General features: G+C 40.6%; 1 protein-coding gene across 3 annotated transcripts in view; it reads left to right on the forward strand.

Moving 5' to 3' along the window:
* CLK3 (CDC like kinase 3) overlaps positions 1–22,661 on the forward strand; it is a 75,828-nt gene extending 53,167 nt beyond the window's left edge. For all 3 annotated transcript variants that reach the window (XM_033919907.1, XM_033919908.1, XM_033919909.1), the window contains 5 exons: positions 9,343–9,472; positions 10,593–10,675; positions 14,102–14,181; positions 15,031–15,121; positions 22,186–22,661. In XM_033919907.1, the coding sequence (XP_033775798.1) occupies positions 9,343–9,472; positions 10,593–10,675; positions 14,102–14,181; positions 15,031–15,121; positions 22,186–22,371 (570 nt within the window). In that variant the 3' untranslated portion in view covers positions 22,372–22,661. The remainder of the gene's footprint in view (positions 1–9,342; positions 9,473–10,592; positions 10,676–14,101; positions 14,182–15,030; positions 15,122–22,185) is intronic.
* Positions 22,662–24,136: the final 1,475 nt, after the last annotated feature.

Raw genomic sequence — 24,136 nt, forward strand, 5'->3', positions numbered from 1 at the left:
TGTTTATATTTTCGGTTCATGCGCACGCGGACCGTATATTTTTATGTCGCTATTTACTTTTTAAATGTTTTATTATTTGTACACTTGTTGTAAGATTAAAAAATGAATAAAGAATTTAAAAAAAACTACAATGAGATAATGAACTTATAATGACTGAGGTTGCCATTCAACAAATTACTTATAATTCTCTTAACATATTGACACACTTATTGTAAGTTTGAAAATGAATAAAGATTTTTTTTTTTTTTAAAGAGATAATGAACTTCATAAACACTTTAAACATATATTCTGTCATGTAAAGATTATTAAGCAAATGTAATTAGCCATTATCTTAAACAACATTTTGAGAATTTATAGAACAAACATATCCTGCAAGACAAACACAACTAAATGATTACAGGTGCTAAACTTAGAAATAATGAAACTTTGAATAATGAAAATAACATAACTTACTGGTTACATTAGCCTGGTTACATTAGCATTTGACCATGAACTGGGAGACAAGACGGATGGATCAGATTAGCTTGGATCAGAGGAATAGACACTGCAGGCATCAGACTAGGGGCATCAGAACAAAATATGGAAAGCACAATATGTCTTCCATCCATTTGACTATGAACCCATTGAAAATACCCACTATGCCCATTTACCTTACACTATAACAGGTCTCAAAGTCTCCAATGAATATGAGATCTAGGTGCATGCACTGCTTTCAATAAATGTCTGATAACAGGACAGAAGCACCTGGGTCAAACATGCACTGATACTATAGTGTGCAAATGTATTTTCTATCACTATAATAATTTAATTATTTAATCATTATAACAACTATAAGCTCACTTGTCGGTGCTCGGATGTCTCGCGCTCAGATGTCTTGCACTCACTTGCCGGCGCTCAGATGTCTCGCGCTCAGATGTCTTGTGCTCACTTGCTGGCGCTCAGATGTCTTGTGCTCACTTGCCGGCGCTCAGATGTCTCTAGCTCAGATGTCTTGCGCTCACTTGCTGGCGCTCAGATGTCTCTTGCTCAGATGTCTCGCGCTCAGTTGTCCTCGTGCTTGTTACTGAAAATGTCTTGGCGCTCAGTTGTCTTTCCGCTCAGTTGTCTTGCGCCCGTTTGTCCGCGCGCTGTTGTCTTGCGCGCATTTGAATATGAACCAAATGAAACAAGCAGTAAGATGATTGGAAAGGATCTGGATAAAAACAGGAAAATTGTCAGACCAAAACAACTGGAGATCCAACATAAAAATCTACAAACAATTGATAAAAGAAAAATGCAAAGCTTTTTACTCATCCAAAATTGACTACCAACACTAGCTCGAAAGGAATCAATACAAAAGAACTGTTCAACCTAGTTACGAACTTATTCGACACCACACGCTACACTCAATCCATGCATAACAGTAAGCTACCTTTAGCAAACGATCTAGCACAGCAGTTTGATCAAAAATTAAAAACCTAAGAAATAACTGCTCGACAAATGATATACATGAACATCAAATAGTTAACGTACAAAGAAAAGAAATACCAGCGGATATGATTTGGAACTCCTTTCAAAATTTAGAATGGAACAATTATATCAAATTTATATAACAAGTACACTAAATCATACTGCGTCTTGGACTCCTGTCCCCCAGAAATTATGAAAGCAGCCCCATTAAGCTTTAAACTAGTTTTGTTGAATTATTTGACTGATAATTTAAAAAATGGAAATTTCCTTACTAATAATGGTCACATCATAATAACCCCAATTCCAAAAAATCGTAAAGAATCACTAGTAGTCGCAACCAACTATAGACCAGTAGCATCCATTCCACTTTTTGTAAAAATCATGGAAGGATTGGTACACACCCAATTAATGGAATATCTTGATCAATTCTCTTTTACATGAAACTCAATCTGGTTTCAGACCTCTATTTAACACTGAGACAGTAATTGCGGCCATCTTGGATAATTTACAATCCTTGTTCAGTAGGGGCCTTAACGCACTAATATGCAATTTGACATGAGCTCTGCCTTTAACCTTGTGGACATGGGAAACTGTTACAATGCTTAGATGCAATTGATATCAGAGGGGAGGTGCTAGACTGGTTCTGAGGTTTCCTTACATCCTTCACTTATCAAGTATGCTTTAACTACAATCTATCTGAAACCTGGACCGGCGTTCCGCAGGGGTCTCCACTGTCCCCACTGCTTTTCAATGTTTACATGTCATTACTAGGTGCGCAATTGTCCCAACTGGGGATAAAATTATTCAGTTACGCAGATGACTTAAAGATTATTATTCCATTCACGACCTCTCTCCGAAGTCACTCCTATGGCAACAGAAGTACTAAATGTGATGGAACAATGGATAACTGAATTTAGATTAAAACTAAACTCAGAAAAAAAAAAATTCTTCGTAGCCTCACCACACTCACTTCACACCAAAACATCGCTGCGCATCAACAAACTCGGTTACTCTATCCAATCTACTGTGAAGGTACTGGGTGTAATACTAGACCAAGGCCTAACCATGAAAGACTAGGTGGACTCTTTGGTCAGAAAGGGTTTTTTTACTCTGGAAGCTTCGGTCCATTAGAGCATATTTTGATGCTTCAGCATTCAGAATTCTGGTACAGTCGCTTATACTGAGCCAACTTGACTATTGTAATATAGCCTACCTGGCAATTTCCCAGAAGAACCTCCAACGATTACAACTGGTGCAAAATGCGGCGATCAGGCTGATTTTGGGTCTGAAGAAGTTTGACCATATAACTTCTTCCTACTGACTCCTGCATTGGCTGCCGATGGAGGCACGTGTGAAGTTTAAATTCGGATGTTTCTGCTTCAAGGTACTTTTCGGCCTAGCCTCCAGATATATAACTGACCTTTTCTCTTTCTCAACCAATCAACTTAAGAGAAGCTCAAACTTGAATTTTGTTTCTCCACCGGTTAAAAGATGTAAATTTAAAAGACACCATCAACATCTCTTCTCTTATCAGGCAGCATTATGGGGTAAAGACCTGAAACAATTACTCATGCTTGCGAATACTTATGAGGAATTTAGAAAACACCTAAAAACATATTTGTTCCTAAAGTACTTAGGCAGCCACACTGAACAATCTCTCCCCACAATAATTGACCGCTAAATTTTAACTCTGTTAGTACTACTCAGTCTGTAACTTTTAATCATTGTAAACCGCATAGAACTTCACGGTCCTGCGGTATATAAACTGTTGTTATTATTATTATTATTATTATAGGGTTAGAAAAGCCATGGTTGTATTTGATTCTGAGTTGCAGTTTTAAGCCCTAGATCAGCAAGTTGGTTCTTCAGGCTCCCTGACTGAGGGACGCTGTGGAAACTTTCTTTGGAGAAATGGTTGCCATGCAAGCTCTCTTGGGCCAGAATCAGCAACAGATTACTTGTCTTCAGCTCCACAGGGGCCTGGAAATGTGCCCATAGGAGCCTCTGCCAGAATTTGGCTTTCAGTTTGTGTGCAACAGAGCAGCACTTGTGAGGCTCCAAGGTTTTATTTGTAACTTGATCTTCCTGGTAGCTGGAACATGCTTGGGGGTCACCTGCAGGACTATCATTTTGGGGTTCTAAAGGTCTTAAACTTCCCAAAGGTGCTGCAGATAGTGGCCCAAATAGGGGGAGCCCTATTTTACCCTCTTCTTCCTGGGAGGAATCGTGGGGCATTCTGGAAGGGGAAAGGTGCATGGGGACAAATAGCCAGTGGTCTGAAAAGTGGAATTCCCTTTTATTGACCAGATGCTTGAGGCACTCCATATCTCAGGAGTATCCCCACCAGAGGTGTCTGATGGGGGATCCTGTTCAGAAGAGCCATCATACTTATTTATAAAAGCTTGATGTACGACCAATTGAACCCGAGGGCAAGTAGACTGTTTACAAAGTAAAATTAATAAAATTGGAAAGAAAAAGCAAAGAAATGCAATCATATCTAGAAAAGATAGCAGTGGAAAATGTGCACACCAACTTCCTCAGTTGGCAGATTCTCAACCTGGAGGAATAGTCTCTGTTTTCCCAGATGGATCTGATGACCTCGGCGGTGAACACCAAGAAGCCTTGTTTTTACAGCCGAAGATCCAAGTTTGGAAGCGAGGTGTTGAACACGTTAGAAACATAGAAAAATGACGGCAGAAAAGGGCCAAAGCCCATCAAGTCTGCCCACTCCAGTGACCCTTCCCCCATGAGTTTGCTCACCAACCTCCTGCCCTTACCTCATTAGAGATCCCACATGAATATCCCATTTATTTTTGAAATCTGCCATGCTGTTGGCCTCAATCACCTGTCGTGGGAGTTCATTCCAATGATCGACCACCCTCTCAGTGAAGAAATACTTTCTGGAGTCCCCATGAAATTTCCCTTCCCTGATTTTCAGCGGATGCCCTCTGGTGGACGAAGGTCCCATAAGACGAAAGATATCCTCTTCCACCTCGATACGACCTGTGATATATTTAAATGTCTCAATCATGTCTCCTCTCTCTCTTCGTTCTTCAAGTGAGTACAGCTGCAATTTATTCAGCCTTACTTCATACGGAAGATCCTTGAGCCCCGAGACCATCCTGGTGGCCATCCGCTGAACTGACTCAACTCTCAGCACATCTTTCTGGTAATGTGGTCTCCAGAATTGAACACAATATTCCAAATGAGGTCTCATCATGGACCTGTACAGTGGCATTATGACCTTTGGCATCCTGCTGATAAAACCTCTACGGATACAACCCATCATTTGCCTTGCCTTGGAGGAAGCCTTTTCCACTTGATTGGCAGTTTTCATGTCATCACTAATGATTACTCCTAAATCCCGTTCTTCCGTGGTCCTAACTAAGGTCTCACCATTTAATGTTAGTCCAACAGTGGCCAGAGAATGAACTCTGTATGTGTTTCCCCTGTGGCCCGTGCTCAGTCGAATCATTTGCAGGATTGCGATCCATCCTGGCTTGGTAGTCCTAGTGGCGCCTGATTTGGCCTTGCAAACCTTGGGATGCGCACATAGTTTGTCTCCAGAGGAATGAAGGCCTCAGACTTCTGGTCCAAGTTGATCTTCTCATTCAGGAACCAGTCTCTATCCAGAATCTGGAACACTCTGGGCTTAGAGCATGGCTCTTGAGTGGGTGGCCCTGACAAACGAGGCTTGTTCGGACATGGTTGTTACCACATTGCTCAGAGCAAAGAAGCTGTCCACGGTGGCAGCCTATGCTAAGGCCTAGAAGTCCTTTCAGTGCTGGTGTGCGGCGAAGGATATAGTTCTGGATGTTTTGCAGGAGGGACTTAAGAAGCTTATAGCAGTGGTGTCACTGGAATATTCTGTGCCTCTTATCTGCTGGGATGGGGACACAACCCATTGGTTAGGACAGTCTAGCAAGAAACAAGGAAAAAAAATTAACAGGTAAGAATAATTTCACCTTACCCACAAAAATGTCTTTTAAAATTGCCCTCTTAGCAGCATAGGGCTTTTTTTAAGACTGTTGCATGATTAGCAACCTTGTAAAATGGAAAACTTTGGGTTCTAGGGTATGTTGCTGTAGAACTTTCAAGCCAGATTAACTATAGCTAGAATTTTCACAAAGATCTGCTCAACAAATGGGGAACTTACTAATCAGAAGCAGTGTTGCTTAGGTCTCAATTAGAGAAAGACACGGGGAAAAAAATTTATCACCATTCCTGCCCTGTCCCCACGAGCTCGGTCCCCGTCCCTGTGGACACAGAACAGAAATATTTGTTAAGCAATTCAGCCTTTATCAGCTTCTACATATTTCTCCCCTTCACTTGAGTCTCATAATACCACTTTTGTACTTCTTCCTATCACTGATATATCTAAAAACTGTCTTGTCGCCCCGTTTTACTATGTCAGCTATTTTTTTTCTTCCATTTGTATCTTTGCTTTCCTGACTACTCAACCAGGACTGATTTAATAAAAATTTATTAAACAATTTATTAAACTTATTCCATTGGGTCTTCTTCAAAGTACTCTCCTTCCTTATGTATAAGCTTTTCCCGACGTCGTTTTCACTTCTGAAACCAGTCCTTAAACGCATCTTAAGGTATCGGCAAAAGTTGCGTCAAATTTTACTTTGGCTTCAATGGTGTCGAAAATAGATATCAACAAATGAAACAAAGGAGGTTATTTGTGAGGTTTCAAGCTACTCAACGCCATTTAGTATATCTGAAAAGAACTTTCCGTTGGCACACAATTCAAACTGTCGTGGAACTTTTTGAACAGACCTTGTGTGTGTGTGTGTATATATATATATTGTTGCAGCTTTCAATATACCATGATATACCTTGACGAAGTATGGGAAACATGAATTCATGTCTGGTGGGGTACATAAAACCAAGATATTATGAATTAAGTGAACAAGATAAGTGCTTTTAATGGATATATCGTATTTCTCCACATATATGCCGTCCCCTTGTAAAGGACGCCCCCATGTATAGGCTGCAGCAAATGGTTTCTATGTTTTAAAACCGGTAGATAAGCTGCCACATTGTATTAGCCACGGCTTATCTTACTGGTACATTACCTGCTGCCAGCTGCCTCCTCGAATCTTGCGGCAAGTGGTGCAGGGCAGTTGCGATCTTTTCGGCATCCAGCCTGGCTCCGCATCACTTGCTGAATGGTTGCTGTGAGTTCTCGAGATTCTCTTTATTGAATGAATATTAAGATAAAATTATTAACAAAAAAATTGGATCAATGAAGATATGGGCTGACTCTAGTACGAGTTTCTTGACTGCCATCTAAAGATCTACATAAATTTAAATATTGATTTTTTTGACTAGTATGATGGATTACTATTCCTTGTGTCAGGAAGCAGTGGGTCACTAATCTCAGCATGGTGCTCCAAGCCACCTACTTGGAGGGGGGAGACAACACTCTGGCAGACAGGCTTGAATTGAGTGATGCAATTGCTTGAGTAGTCTCTCAGCATGAGTTTTGCCCTCAAGATCTGAGAGTGGGACACCCCCTCAGTGGATCTTTTTATCACTCATTTCAACAACAAGGTCTCTCAGTACTGGGATCAAGGCCCCAGATCCTCTCTCTTGTACACAAAAACTGCTCAAGTGCCTTTTACACCTTTTTGAGTCATCTGGTTTGAAAACCAACTCTGTAAAGATTCATCTCAGTGCAGTTAGTCCTTACCATCACCATATCTGTACAACCTCTAGTTGTTGATTCATGAGAGGTTGGCTGTTGACAAAGCCCCCTATCAAACCTCTGATAGTATCATGGGACCTTGGGGTTGTCCTCACCCAGCTGATAAAAACTCCTTTTGAGCCACTTGATTTCTGTCATCTGAAATACCTGACCTGGAAGGCCTTGTTTTTGATGATAGTTGTTGCTTCAGCTCACAGAGATAGTGAGCTACACACTAGTAGCTGATCCACCTTATACAAAGTTTTACCATAAGAGTAGTTCTTTGCATGCATCCTAAGTTCCTTTCCAAGGTGGTGTTACAGTTCCATCATAACCAGTCATTTACATTACATTACTGGCTTATATTCCGCCTGTACCTTGCAGTTCTAAGCGGATTACATCAGAAAGATATCTGGACATTTCCAGGAAGAGAAATACAATTAAAGAAGTTGGACCTAGTACAACAAAAAAGATAGCTGGACTTTTCCAGTAAAAGGAATACAATTGAAGGCATAAGGTCTAAAGCAATTTTGATGAGATGATTCTAAGAGGGGGTAAGAGGGGAAAAGGGAGGGATTAGGACGTTTGGGTGAATTTCTTGAATAGTAGGGTCTTGATTTCTTTGCGGAAAGCCTTGAGGTCAGTTGAAGCTGTCAGTGGGTTGGTGATGGTGGGATCCAATTTAGCTGCATGTGTTGCTAGTAAGTTGTCGTACATCTTTTTGCGTTTAGTTCCTTTAAAAGGGGGGTAGGAGAAAGGGGATTGGGTTCTCCTCTGTCTGGTTGAGAGGTTCCTGTTTAGATGGTTGTTTAGGTGGGTGGGTGCCGTTCCGTTTAATGTTTTGAATAACATGCAGTATAGTTTGAATTGGATGCGGGCTTGTATTGGAAGCCAGTGTGAGTCTAGGAAGGCGTTGGTGATGTGGTCAAATTTTCCAAGGGAATAGAGTCATTTGTCCTTCCAACATTTTTCCCGAAACCTCATGCCCTTCCTAGCAAAAGTGCACTGCATACTTTGGACTAGCTTTTTATTTAGAGCAGATGAAAGCCCATACATGGTACTCCCAGCATTTTATTTCCTTTGACCCAAACAATATGTGGGCACTTTATCCAGTGGGCTTGCAGACTTCATCTCTTTCACTTAAGCCCAGGTTGGACTGACTGGAGGGTTGTTTCATAGCTCACAATATCTTAGAGCCATGGCTGTGTTGGTAGCCCACTTGATATCAGCCTCCATTGAAGAGATTTGCAAAGGTTCACTGTGGTCTTCAGTCCTCGCATTCACATCTTATTACTGCCGAGCAGAATACCCGAGGCAAAGGTTTGGTCAGACAGATCTGTAGAATCCAACTCTATTCTCCTAAGCCCATTTTTCTTCTTCTGTTCCAGGCTGCATCCTCACAAGACTTGTATGTAAGTTAAGGTTAATTGGTTTCTAGGTGACCTTGCCATTGCAAGTCTCTATTGTCCTTGATTTGTTGTTATTGGTGAGCCTGGTATCAAGGGAGTCCCATAGATGGAAAATGATGTCCTGCTTGTCCCCAGAGAAAGCAGATTTACTCACCTGTAGCAGGTGCTTTCCAGGGACAGCAGGACATGTATTACATCTCCTCCCATCTCCCCTAGGAGTTATATTGTTGATATTATATTGCTGGTCCCACATGCATGCATGCTGGGATACTGCCAAAGGCTTCTTACAGCTATAGAATTCTGGATAGTGTCTGCACTGGGTTCCATCGGATGACATCACCTGTATGTAAGAATATGTGTTCTGTCCTCGGAGAACATCTGTTACAGGTGAGTAACTTAGCTACCTTACTCTTGTAGAAGAAAACATAGGTATGATTCTGATGTTTGTGATTTTATATGCTGTGCTGTTTTTAAGTAGGCTATTGTAAATTAGGATACCTTTGAAAGGCATTTTATCAAATGAAATAAATTCTTGTTCAGTGACATTTTTATAAAGTATCGTTATCCATTTCTTCTGCAAATATTTTTTCTTCCTTGGGCACAACAGAAGAAAAACACTTTGTAGAGAGAAACATTTATTTCTTCCTGGATGAGCTCAAAAGAAAATTAGCCTATATTCCCTAATCTAAAACTATGAAACTGTTATTCTTCTGAATTCGGAGAACAAAAAATATTTTCTGTTAACTAGCATGCATGTTTAGAGATATTAACACTATCTGTATGATACAGAAATGTGAAGAGAAGTCTGTAAGAAACTCCAGCATCAGAGTTGCTGATTTTGGCAGTGCCACATTCGATCATGAGCATCATACGACAATTGTTGCAACACGTCATTACAGACCTCCTGAAGTGATTCTGGGTGAGACTTCCCACCTATTACTGATTAGATTATAAATAGGGTTTTGTGTATACAAGAATTTGATGATATCAAACCTTCCTTGGTCTTCAGTACTGGGTTTTATATTTACCTTACATTATCCTACATCAGTGGTTCTCAACTTTCCTAATGCTGCGACCTTTTAATACAGTTCCTCATGTTGTGGTGACCCCCAACCATAAAATTTTTGTTGCTACTTCATAACAGTAATTAGGCTACTGTTATGAATCGTAATGTAAATATTTGATATGCAGGATGTATTTTCATTGTTACAAATTGAACATAATTAAATCATAGTGATTAATCACAAAAACAATATGTAATTATATATTGTGAAATATTTATTTCTAATTACAAATAAATGTATGTGGGCGTATCTGCATGTGGGCGGACCCGCCTGGAGACGGATAGAGGAGCGGTGTCTCGGTTCCTAAGACCATTGGAAATATGTGTTTTCCGATGGTCTTAGGTACCAATATCTGTCTTATTCCCTTTGTAATCCCCCTACCTGAGCACTGTGTATTGATGTACATTCTTGACAGATTGTAAGCTCTATTGATGTTTTGATGTACAGCGCTGCATATGTCTAAAAGCACTATTCAAATGATTAGTATTAGTAGCTCGTGGATTTTTTGGGCAATAGGAGAGCAGATCTATTAAATGATTTGCCTGATGAAATCACCAGCTGAATGGTTGCATGATCTGCTATCTTTGGAGAACCTTTATTAATAGGTAACTTCACTTTCTTGCATAGGCCATTAATTGGAATGTCATCCTATAGGAACATAATTTAGTTTGGTATAAACTGCTTTGGTTGTATTAAAGAAAGGCAGTATATCAAATGCTTTACCCTTGCTGGCTGTCTTTCTGGTTTTATATATGAGCTGATTTTGATTTTTTTTACTAGGCAATTTCATAGTTTGTTTTAATTTTAGATTATTTTATTGATTGCTGTATTTTATGCAAATCACTTTGTAGCATTGTTTGATAGAGCTCTGGAAAACTGAAAATAAAACTACATGATACACGAATGGTTTATTTTTTCAGAACTTAGGAATCTGTTATTGGTTTTTTGCATTATGTTCTCTACTTGTAATTCCAGAGCTGGGCTGGGCACAGCCTTGTGATGTGTGGAGCATTGGCTGCATCCTCTTTGAATATTATCGAGGCTTCACACTCTTTCAGGTACTATTTAATGGCTGCGGAGCCCTTTTGGAATATTTGTCATTTGTATCTGATTGCTCCACTATGCAATATTGTTAGCATGATTTCATTGGCTATAAATAGAGAATAACACAGGGACAAATTTTTCCCTGTCCTCAAGGGAACTCATTTTCCCATCAAGGCGAGTTCTTTTCCTGTCCCTGCCCCATTCCTGCAAGCTCTGTCCTCATCTACACAAGACTCAAATGCTTTAAAATCATAAGTGTTCGTGGCTTCTTTGGTTAAGGCAGAGCTTACAGGAATGGGGCAGGGGCAGGGACAGTGACAAAAATCGCAGGGTCGGGACAGGGAAATTGAGTTCCTGCAGGGATGGGGAAAAATGTGTCCCCCATGTCATTCTCTAGCTATAAACTCTAAAGCACTACGTAATATTGTTGGTATGATTTTATGGGCTATAAACTCAAAAAAAAAAAAATGGCATAAGTTGCTTAAAATAATTTTGAAAGTAGTTTTTTTGGAAATATTTCAATTCTTCAGGTCAAAGCAGTATAAAAGAAAAATATAAAGAATACCATATGTTTTTACAAATCACACACATCTCCTGTTTGCTATACCACTATATTTTTTACTAAGACATGCTAATTGCAAAATAGCGCATTTATTTTTAAGGCTTTATCTCTTTAGGTATTTTTGTAGATTTTGTGCAGTAATAATGCCTGCAAGAACCTAAAAATAAAAGCCCTTTATAACAAATTTGGCAACTGATGCATCTTAGAAATATAAATTCAAGCGTTACATGCATGTGCACATTGTATACACACAAACATAGTAAATACACACACATACCTGCATATTCTATTCCTGTTCTATAAAGGTGACATCTATGCCTATGTGCCTTTGACTTATAAAATAGCTTATTGAAAATCTACCCTACTCTAGACAAGAGTAACTTAGTGCATGTGTGTAAGCAAATTGATAGGCTTAAGAGCGATAAATCCCTGGGACCGGATGGCATCCATCTGAGGGTCAAGGAACTGAAAGGGACTATAGCTGGACTGCTTCAACTAATAGCCAATCTGTTAATCAAATCATGAAAGATTCCGGAAGAATGGAAGGTGGCGAATGTTACGCCGATCTTCAAGAAAGGTTCGAGGGGAGATCCGGGAAACTACAGACCAGTGAGTCTGACGAAAGATGGTAGAGGCGCTGATAAAGGACCGCATCATTGATCATCATTGACGGACACAGGCTGATGAGGACCAATCAGCATGGTTTCAGCAAAGGCAGATCGTGTTTGACGAACTTGCTGCACTTCTTTGAAGGAGTAAACAGGCAGATAGACAGGGGCGACCCGGTCGACATTGTATATCTGGATTTTCAGAAGGCGTTTGGCAAGGTTCCACATGAACGACTACTTCAGAAAATTGCAAGCCATGGAATCGAGGGCGAAATACTCACATGGATTAAAAACTAGCTAGAGCATAGGAAACAGAGAGTGGGGGGTAAATGGACAATACTCGGACTGGAAGAGCGTCACCAGTTGGGTGCCACAGGGCTCGCTGCTTGGACTCGTGTTCTTCAACATCTTTATAAATGATCTGGACATTGGTATGACGAGTGAGGTGATTAAATTTGCGGACGATACGAAGTTATTCAGAGTAGTGAAGACAGAGGGAGATTGTGAAGATCTGCAACATGACAATTAGGCTCGAGGAATGGGCATTGACATGGCAGATAAGGTTCAACATGGACAAATGTAAAGGGATGCATGTCGGTAACAAAAATCTCTTGCACGAATACAGGATGTCCGGGGAAGTACTTAGAGAGACCTCCCAGGATAGAGACTTGGGAGTTCTGATTGACAAGTCGATGAAGCCATCTGCGCAATGTGCAGTGGCGGCAAAAAGGGTGAACAGAATGCTAGGAATGATAAAGAAGGGGATCACGAACAGATCGGAGAAGGTTATTATGCTGCTGTACCGGGCCATGGTGCACCCTCACCTGGAGGACTGCATCCAGCACTGGTCACCGTACATGAAGAAGGACATGGTACTACTCGAAAGGGTCCAGAGACGAGCGACTAAAATGGTTAAAGGGCTGGAGGAGTTGCCGTACAGGGAGAGATTGGATAAATTGGGCCTCTTCTTCCTTGAAAAGAGGAGACATGATCGAAACATTCAAGATATTGAAGGAAATACTTAGTAGATAAAGACAGATTGTTCACCCTCTCCAAGGTAGGGAGAACGAGAGGATACTCCCTGAAGCTGAAAGGGGATAGATTCCGTACAAACGTAAGGAAGTTCTTCTTCACCCAGAGAGCGGTAGACAACTGGAACGCTCTTCCGGAGTCTGTTATAGAAAAACACCCTCCAGGGATTCAAGACAAAGTTGAACAAGTTCCTGCTAAACTGGAATGTACGCAGGTGAGGCTGGACTCATTTAGAGCACTGGCCTTTGACCTGGGGGCCGCCGCATGAGCGGCCTGCTGGGCAAGATGGAACACTAGTCTGACCCAGCAGCGGCAACTCTTATGTATTATGAAATGCATGCATGAAGGGCAGATCTACTGAATAACATGGCACCTACAATTCAGTGCTCATGTGTGGCAGGAGACTAGTCTAAAAAGGATAATAAGAGCCTACTTTACTTTATAGAATACTAGTTTGTGTGCTTAGGCAAGAGTACTTATGCTAGCCATATAGCTATTATTAGTGCCTAAGTAACGCAAATACCTGCATAACTTAGTGTTCTGTAAGCTACATGTGTAAGTTTGAACCCCTTGCAATCTCTGCCCATATGTATACCCCTTTATAAGTATGCACTATGAAAGATGAGCAGGTATTTATAGGATAGCAGAGGGATGGAATTTTGGCAGTTAAGCACATAAATGCAGTCATTCTAAATATTGAAATCCTCCTGCTATCAGCAAGAATTTTTCAAATCCATCATTAACTTCAATACATTAAAAAAAAAAATCACTGGGTATTTTCAAAAGAACACTTATCTTTTTTTCATTTCACAATCAAAATTTTTGAACTGTATAAATGTTCTTTTGAAAATATCCAGCGACTCTGAATGTGATCTTTCTATATATTTACAAGCATATTATAGAGTTGCTCCTTATATGCTTGATATCTGTTCACCAGTCTTGGGAATGTTTGTACATATACTATAACACGTAAAAGTAGGTTTTATGTTTTTTGCGCACCTTGCGTGCATGTCTGTGTCATGGCAATTTTGTAAGCACCTGTTCAAGCTGTACAATACTGTTCTACGTGCATTTTGTGTTTCTTAGCTAGTTGTCATAGTAATTAGTCCTGTTTAGAAGCAGGCTATCTCAAGTTTAGCCTGCATGCTACAGTCTCCACCCCTTTTAAAGGCTTACATTTAGCCTTTCTTCTAATGGTCCTATGTTCATGGGAATAATGACAGCTCTTTGTCTCATAGACTCATGACAATCGTGAGCACTTAGCAATGATGGAAAAGTTCCTTGGACCAGTCCCAACAAGTATGATCCAAAAAACCAGGTGAGCCAATCTTAAATGTCTGAAACATGCTCCCATCTCAAATGTGTAGCACTGTACAGCAGATTGCATGGATTTCAAGAGAAAAGGGGAATAGATTATTGTTTGCCATTAAGGCTAAGCTACAGCAGTTGAGATAGTGGCCCAGTTATTGAAGGTACGATTTCAAGAGGGTGAAGGTTCAGTCACAGAGGAAAACAAGTCTTCTGTCTCTCTCTTCTCAGAATAAAAAGAAATGTACAGTAAACTCTTAGTTAACTGGCTCGCATGGAGATTGGTAATTACTGGATAAATGGTTGCTTGAGTTACTATTAAAAATAGGCCTAATACTGTTATTCCATCCATATCATAAACCAATGTATCACAGTGCTGTGAGACACTGGGGGAGGATGAGAGGCGCCAACATCGGCTGACTGCCTACAGGTCATGCCTCTCGTAGCAAGAGGCACATCCTGTAGGCAGTCAGCTGGTACCTCTCTTCCTCTTCATACCTTTTCTCTCTGAGCACACTCCACTGGCAATTCAGGATCCTGTTTGGGGGGGGGGGCCTTTGCGCATGCTAGTGACATCGTGTCGATGTCTGCATACTTCCGGATGCCCTCAAGCTGCGGCCACCAGTTTAATGTACCGAGGCTTCCCAAAGTTTGCGAGACACTACCATAAACTGTTCCAGACAAACTACCAGATGTGGTAGGCAAAGCATGAGCGTACTCGGTTAAATTTCTGCCAGAAATTTTATTTTATTTTCATTTTAAATATTACTGTATTTTTTTTTTCTGGTTCATTGAGAGTTTTAGTTGCTTGAGTTCACAGTTAAGAGTCTACTGTATAAAATGTATTTTTAATGTGCAGGAAGCAGAAATATTTCCACAAAGGGACACTGATCTGGGATGAGAATACTTCAGATGGAAAATATGTGACGGAGAACTGCAAACCACTAGAAGTAAGTAATCAATTGGACACATTTCCTGTTCTTTCTTTGTCTTTCATGGATCAGTATTCAAAAGATCTGTCTTGGTAAGGTCAGGGGTTACCCAAACAAGTTTTCACTTTTTTTATTTATACAGAAAGGGATAACAGCATGCGACAAATGCAGTTAAAACTATTTTTGGTTGAGAGACACAATTAGGTGTCCTAAGATTAACTAGCTGAATATTGTGTAGCAGAAATATTGTGTAGCAGGAATCCTGAAAAGTTCATAGGGTGTACTGCTTGGCAAATGTACTTTAATTGTATAGCTTCCTAAGCAAGGACCATCTTAAGTTCAAATATTTGGTTTTGGAAATGTCAAACAATGTTGAGCGAATGACTTTGATTAGAAGTTCAAAGTTACCTTTTGTTTTTGACACATTCATATCAAGTACAATTAGGGACAAGTTTTAAAAAGGCATGCTCTCTTCCGCAGTACAGTGACATTCCAAATATTCTTATGTGGGTGCTCTAGTTTTTGGTTTTATCTTCTGCGAGCATACTTTCTGCCCCATCTTCTTCCTCACTGATCTCATCTTCTCTCTCACACACTATGTATGGACATTCATGTATCTCTCCTAATCTATGCTGGTTCTACTGAGTATGCAAGCCATCCATCAGCATAGCACTTTGTCCATTTTTTCCCAGATTGTGTAGGTTACAGAGCTATGTGATATGCTGCTTTTTACAATAGCTTTATTTTTGTGTTTAATCTTTATTTAACCTGCTTTGTGTCTATGCCTCTGACAGTACCCTCAGCCAGCAGGAGCCTAGGTAGCAAGATTTTTACACTGTTCTTATATGCTTTCTCTTTCCAAAGTGAAATTTTAAACTGACCTAGTACTTTACTTTCCTTGAATCTTTCCTGATCAGGCCTGAATCATGTCTTTATGCCACCCTGTCAAGGGAAAGAGAGAACCACTCTTTTTTTCACTGACATCACTGGTATAGGTGGTGCCACAGAGCAACGCCACAGTCTTCTAATGTCCACATTAAAATCTCTAAATTTTTAACCAGTGATGCAGGTAGACAGATCAGGAAAACATAAAATAAAGGAACCTAGGAGCTTGTACACTCTTGAACTCAAGACCAAGCTTTGTGGGCCAGTACTGACTGAGAAATCTTGTACTACCAAGATACTTAGCTGTAAGAGGAGCACCAGTATTTTTTTTTTCCCTTTACCGGTCTGGCAGGATTCAAGGAAAGAAAACTATTAAGTTTCATTTCTTTTCAGCTTTCTTACCCAAGTCTGTCTCATAGGAGGAAGTCGGGACTACTAAAAGGAGTTCTGCCCCAAAGGCAGTGTCTCCATTGCTCTGTATGTCCAGGTGGTTGTTTTTGCATTCTTTAGCCACTTTGACAATATTCACTAGAGAAACCACTCCATATTCTGCCTAGAAGGTTGCTTAAAGGCTGTGATAAAGTGGACCTGAACCTTCCATAACCTATAAACCTCTACTGACAATATTCTACCCCGATTTGCTGTCTTAATCCATTTAGATTGATGTGGCTTCACTTTTGTAATATCTGCTAAAAAATAAATCTGAATTTCTAAACACATTGGTTACTTCGCAGTGTCCTTCAGACATTCAGGCAATAAAGTGTTCTTTCCCTATCATTATTTACTCTTTGGAAATCTGCAAAGGTGAAGCAAAGAGGGCATGGATAGCAACTCTGTACTTAAGTACCTGTACTGACCCTGTGCTGTAAAGCCTGCAGTTTTAAAACATGCTTTTGTAAGCATGTACCCAACATGAAGGTTGTCTATTTCAGAGTTGCCTATTAGGGACTTGAATTAAGGGGAGAGGTGCTACTAATGGTCTGAGCACCAGATTACAATCCCAGTGGTGCACAATTACTTTAACACATGGTTGAATATGACATTGGGATGGAATGCTACTAAGGTCCCTGGATTTGACCTTTGAAATATGACAAGGCTACTTCCTGAACAGAGAATTCAGGCATAAACCCTTCTCCACTCCCTTTTGAAGAAAGCAGAAAACAAAGAATGGCACTAAACTTAAACATTTTCCAAACTTGTACCAGACACATTGATCTTATCTGTGCTTTCAGCAAGCTAACTATCGCTGAAAGGGATGCATCCTCTTCTTAGTTTAACCCTTTCAAGGGCCAGGCCATAAGTGCCAGTGGAGCCAGACCTTCCACAAGTAATAGGCAGAAACATGATGGCAGATAAAGGCCAAATGGCCCATCTAGTCTGCCCATCTGCAGTAACCATTATCTCATTCTCTCTCCGAGAGATCCCTCTTGAATTCAGACACACCTCTTCGGGAGACTGTTCCACGCATCTACCACCATTTCCATAAAAAGGTATTTCCTCAGATTACTCAGGAGCCTATCACCTCTTAACTTTGTCCTCTGCTCTCTCATTGCAGTTTCCTTTCAAATGAAAGAGACTCGACTCGTACACATTATTTATATTATGTAGGTATTTAAACATCTCTTATCATATCTCCCCTCTCCCACCTTTCCTCCAAAGTATATAGATTGAGATCTTTAAGTCCGTCCCCATACGCTTTATCATGAAGACCACATACAATTTTAGTAGCCTTTCTCTGGACCGACTCCCATCATTTTTATATCTTTTTGAAGGTGCGGCCTCCAGAATTGTACACGGTATTCTAAGTGAGATCTCACCAGTGTCTTATACAGAGGCATCAATACCTCCTTTTTCCTACTGGCCATACTTCTCTCTATGCAACCTAGTATCCTTCTAGCTTTCGCCGTCACCTTTTCAACCTGTTTGGCCACTTTAAGATCATCACATACAATACACACCCAAGTCCCGCTCTTTCGTCATGCACATAAGTTCTTCACACCCTAAACTGAACTGTTCCTCCGTTTTTTGCGGCCCAAATGCATGACCTTGCATTTCTTAGCATTAAATTTTAGCTGCCAAATTTCAGACCCATTCTTCAAGCTTCGCCAGGTCTTTCTTCATGTTATTAACACCATCCAGCATGTCTAATCTCTTGCAGATTTTGGTATCATCCGCAAGGAGGCACGACAAAATCATTTATAAAAATGTTAAAAAGAACAGAACCTTGAGGTAACATCCCTTTCCTCAGAGCGATCTCCATTGACCACCACTAAATGTCATCTTACACTCAACCAATTACTAACTCAGCCCTTCATTTTGGGGCCATCCCGAGGGCACTCAATTTATTTATTAGACATCTGTGTGGAACACTGTCAAAGGCTTTGCTAAAATCTAAATACACCACATCTAGCGCACATCCTCTATCCAATTCTCTGGTCACCCAGTCAAAGAAATTGATCAGATTTGTCTGACAAGACCTACCTCTAATGAATCCATAGGATTCCAGAAACTTCACCATTCTCTGTTTTTAAAGCTTTTCCATTAATTTACTTACTACAAAAGCCAGACTTACTGGCCTATAATTCCCTACTTCTTCCCCACACTTTCACTTTTTGGGAGAGGTACCACATCCACCCTTCTCCAGTCCTCCGGTACCACTCCTGACTCTAGAGACTCATTGAAAAGGTAACTCAGCGGAGCTACCAGAACTTCCCTAAGTTCCTTCAGCACCCTCGGATGTACACTATCCAGCCCCATTGCTTTGTCTACCTTTATTTTAGCTAGCTCCTCACGAACACAACCCTCTGAAAATCGATCAGGGTCTATTACTTCTCCATCCCTATTCACGTTTGTCTTCTGCAGTCCCGCTCCCAGCACTTCAGCCATGAACACAGAACAGAAATATTTGTTAAGCAGTTGGGCCTTTTCTTTATCAGCTTCTACATATTCCTCCTCTTCACTCTTGAGTCTCACAATACCACTTTTGCACTTCTTCCTATCACTAATATATCAAAAAAATGTCTTGTCTCCCCGTTTTACCATGTCAGCTATTTTTTTCATCCATTTGTACCTTTGCTTTCCTGACTACATGACCAGCCTCTTAACTTTTCCAAATATTTTGCCTGTCTTCCTCTTTCTGCGATCTTTTGCAGTTTATGAAATCTAACCTCTTATTCCTTCTCAGCTACTACTTTTGAGAACGAAAGTAGCCTTTTTTTCCTCTTACTTTTACTTACCTATCTCACAAAAAGGCTTGTCTCTCATACAATCACTTCTTTCAGTTTTGCCTCCTGCATTTCCACTCCTTCCAGACGTTCCCACCCAGACAACACTTCCTTGACATAAACCCCCATCCGAACAAAGTTAGTTTTTTTTAAATGTCTAGAATCTTTGCTTTTGAATGAGCCCTCTCTGTACCCATCTTAATATTAAACCGTACCATGTAGTGATTACTGGATGCCAGATGATCACCCACAGTAACATCAGAAATACTTTCCCCATTTGTAAGCACTAAAACCAGTATGACCCCATCCCGCATGGGTTTTATTACCAATGGTGTTGAAAGAGCACTCCTGGTAGGATAAAAGTTGAGGGGAGTCTGGAAAAGTCATAAAAACTGCCTTATTCGACAGATATCACCTAAACATTAACTACACCAAACACTAATTCCAATTCTATTTTTTCCTAATATGTTCCCTCTGAAATTCTTAACAAACTGTATATTGTAATTCGCTGCTATTTAAGATTCTGCATTATAAAAAAAAAAAAAAGATTCTGCATACTGTAATTTCACTATCTGCATATTGTAACTCGCTGATTGTCCAGCTCTCTTCAATGTGAACCGCCTAGAAGTCGCACGATTATGGCAGTATAGAAGAATAACATTATTATTATTATTATTATTATTAAACCTCATTTGGTGAGTATACCATTGTATGACAATCAGCCTTTCAAAGGAAGGGAAAGATGCAGGGCCATATTGCTGCAGGAGCTGTGATAATTTACCTGCTAATTTTCTTAAGTTTGGTGTAGACAGAGCTGTGAATGCTGCCTTATACGAGGCATCATGTGGCACTACCTCTCTAGTATGCCTATAACAAAGCAAATAATGACCACCGACCCCCCCCCCCCTCCCAAAACAAACCACAGATGGAGGGGATCAGAAGATCCTACCCAAACAACTTACATGTGCAAGAGAACCTGAAATAACTATCAGGTGTCCCAGCACCTCCCACAATAAATAGCAGCTATCCATTATCCAACTTCCAAAGTGTCTACTTAATGATACCTGGTCTGGCTCTGCACTAAAATGCTAAGACTCCATCATTGAAACCACTGCACATAGTCTTAATTCTCTCCAATGGTTCATAAGAATTGCCGCTGTTGGGTCAGACAAGTGGTCCATCATGCCCAGCAGTCCGCTCACGTGACGGCCCTTTGTCAAAGACCAGCACCCTAACTGAGACTAGCCCTACCTGCGTACATTCTGATTCAGCAGGAACTTGTCTAACTTTGTCTTGAATCCCTGGAGGGTGTTTTCCTGGGGATTCAAGACAAAGTTAGACAAGTTCCTGCTCTCAGAAGGCCTAGGCTGCTCTAAGTAATATAAAGCCCTCTAATGCAATTCCTTAAAGATCTTGTAGGGGGGAAGCCCCAGCTCTGGTCCACTTGGGTCCCCTCTGGAACTTATGCAGGGGGCAGAAAATGGGAGCTGAGCTTTTAGCTCCTGCACTTTTTTCCATGGCCATGCAGACCTAGGAAGAGTTAAAAGCCAATACCTTCAACTGTTGATACTTGCTGGGTTCCAGCTGCAGTATTTAAGCTGCCCGAAGCTAGCATGGAATGACCTACTTCTTCCTGGTAAGCCCTGCAAGCACCTACCTGTAATTGTTTCTGGGAGCAGCTCTTGGGCATGTGCTGAACATGCTGCTGCTGCTGCTGCTGCTGCGTGTTCTCTGACAGCCACAGCCTGCTGGAGAGGGGTAAAGAAGCAAATATACCTTCTATTACTATTGCCTGGTATAAACTTTTTTTCCCCTCCTTGTGGTTGCATTCCTTCTAGTACTGACCTATAATAGGCTGCTTCCAAGATGGCACAACAAAGCCTGTGGAGCTCTTTCCCAGTACGGACAACGCTCTCTGGCCCAAATCCTGCTAACCACAACTAACAAAGGCTCTTTAATGTCAACAGTTTTTGAGGGGGGAGAGGGAGAAAGATAACCCAGACCTAGAACAGTCCACTGAAGTTATTTCCTAAGCCTCATTCTCCCCAACTGCTGCCATGAGCTCTCTCATCAGACCAGTGCATTGTATGTAGGATCTATTGTTCTTTTATTTGTATGGCACTGTTTTAGATTAAAAATCAATAAAGATAAAAAAAATCAGGCATCTGCTAGAAACAGAGAATACTGAAGAGCTAATGCTGTATAGTGCCTCTTAAAGGTAGAGCTCGTAGTGTTAAGTTTCTGTCTCTATCTGCTTATTGAAGAGCATATGGGACTGATCTGGAGGACAAAAAATAAATGTCTATTGTACATCTTAAACAGCAGAGCAGGGGTAGAGTCTGATCATTATCTCATTAGATGTTATTGTAAACCCACACTAGGTTGAATTAATTCAAGCTTAGTGGTCTATAAATATTCCATAGCATCAACACCAAGAGTGTTGGGAGGTACCTGGCTCTTCTCTGTATGCTTATCCACATTGTCCATATCCTCCAACACCTCAAGTAATTGTGAATATGCATGAGAGATTTGCACAGCAAGGAGACAGTGCCTGCAAATCTATTTCATGCATATTCATGGTGGAAGACCTGAGATTCCTCCAAGTCAAGTTTGAGAATCACTGTGTCCATCCATTACCCCTTGTGCATATTGAACAGTGGTACCTCAAAAGGCCAAATGTTTGGGATGATGCTGTGTGAATGAAATAGTTCATCGTAACAACACGAAGGATCTCCTGTCTTGTATAAGGAAAGCTTCCAGCTGGTTTAGGAATGACAACACAGACTGGCAGAAGCATTTGCACTCTTGTTTCTGTCATTCTACTGCTGCATGAAAAATAACTTGTTTTCTAAACTAGGTTTAAGCTCTGCTCTCTATGGCTATACTATGGAACAATGAAGAAATTCAGTTGCTTGTCTATCAGTGTGAGGTGTACAGATTTTACTTTTATGTGTCTCTCTCTCTCTCTTTTAGAGTTACATGCTTCATAGTGCAACAGAACATATACAGTTATTCAGTTTGATGAGAAGAATGCTGGAATATGAACCTTCAGTAAGGATTACACTTAAAGAGGCTGTGGCACATCCTTTTTTCAATGGTCTTTCTCAAGAAGAGAGGACACTGTTTAATCGAAGCTCCAGTCGTGACCTAAGCAGATGACATGTGCTTTTGGAACTGATGTTTTAAGCCACTGGCAACATTTTGGGAAAAAGCTGTCTCTGGCAGAGGCTGTACTTAGGCCAAGGCTATCATCTGCATTAGAGGAGCAGTACTACTTAACTGTACACCCCTAGTGGATGGGAGGTGGTCCTGCTATACTACTGCACTCAAATGAAGCTATGGCTGGCTCCCTTTCTAGGAAAGGGGTCACAGAAAGCACAGCTTGTCTTTCAGCATATTTATATACTGTACAATTTAAAATAAAGTGTTTATTATTGTTTTGCTTACAAGCAGATGATTTGTTGTATAAAACAAAACAGATAAAGCCTGAACAGAAGAAATGCTCATTGTAGGACAGTACTGACAAAGAAAATAAGGTGAGTTAAAAAATGCTACCCCTCTTAAGGAATGCAAGTGGTCAGACAGACCATGCTTAATACCATCTACAAAATTTCTAGGGCAGCCTAACAACGTTACATCATGCATTAACTCTTAAATGCTGAATCTATAGAAAGCTATGTTCGGTTATAATCTATATTGCTGCATCTTACAACAAAGCTTGACAGAGCCAGGCTCTTATGTCACCATAGGCACTAGAAATTTGCTCCTGATGCCTGGAATTCTCAAGGTGAGCTTGTGAAACAGCAGCACTAGAGTATAATACAGGGACAAATTTTTCCCCATTACATTCTTGTAACTGCACAAGCCTCGAACACTTATGATTTTAAAGTGTTTGAGGCTTATGAAAGTGAGGACAGAGCTGACAGGAAAAGAACTTGCCGGGATGGAAAATGGGTTCCCATGGGGACAAGGAAAAATTTGTTCCTGTGTTATTTGCATCAGAACCAGAGATTAAGCCATGCAGCACAAAGTAAAGTGCAATGGATCACACCTGGCTTGCAGATACAGACTGAAAGTGTTTTGGACTGGTTTCTGAAGGAAGGATACAGTGTGGGGTGGGAGAGAGAGGGGCTAAGTGGCTTTTCTGGAAGGCAGGAACTAGTGGGTTTTAAGAGAAATTGGTATGGAGGAATGGACTGGAAAAGGAGACTGACTGCTGTCTATGTATTTTGCCAGTTTCTACTAACCTCAGCCCCTAACAGGAAGAACTGCACCAGAAGAGATTTCCTTGCTCCCCCACCCCTTGCTCCTTAACTGTAGTAGCCACAAGGTGGGAGTGGGAAAGAGGGGGTCTCGACCTTTTAAATCTAAAGAAAATTTACAAATCCCCAGTTGTAGCTTTGGCAAGTAAAGCCATATATACAAACAAAGAGAACTGTGTTTTGCTTTCTTTATTAAAGATCAAAACAAACCTAACATCAAATCCTGTCAGTAGTTCTAGTTACAGAAGACTGCACCTGAACAAGGGATGTTAGTAATGTCTTTATCCCACTTCACATCTGCTAATATAAGAACCAGTGCTGTAAGGGAATAAAGCATATTGCTCAGAAAAATAAACTACCACTAAAAGAAAAAACAAAATGCCAGTTCTCACAGTGATTTCCCAAACCTATGAGTGATACACACTAAGTTGGATTGTCAGGGTATTCAACATATAAGAGAATTGCATATAAATCTGTGTAACAGACTGACAGCAGATAACCCACAAGGTCTGTCTAATAATCTGGCTAGAGCAATGCCTGCCACTCTGTATGGGGCTCAAGCCCAGCCAAACATAACAGAGTCCTGAAAGCCCAACTCACTGATTATCCCTCAAGACAGGTTTGTGGAATCACTGTTATAGAAATAGAAAAATTTATTACCT

The sequence above is a fragment of the Geotrypetes seraphini genome, chromosome 14, assembly GCF_902459505.1.
Source record: "Geotrypetes seraphini chromosome 14, aGeoSer1.1, whole genome shotgun sequence".
In the NCBI taxonomy this organism is placed as follows: Eukaryota; Metazoa; Chordata; class Amphibia; order Gymnophiona; family Dermophiidae; genus Geotrypetes; species Geotrypetes seraphini.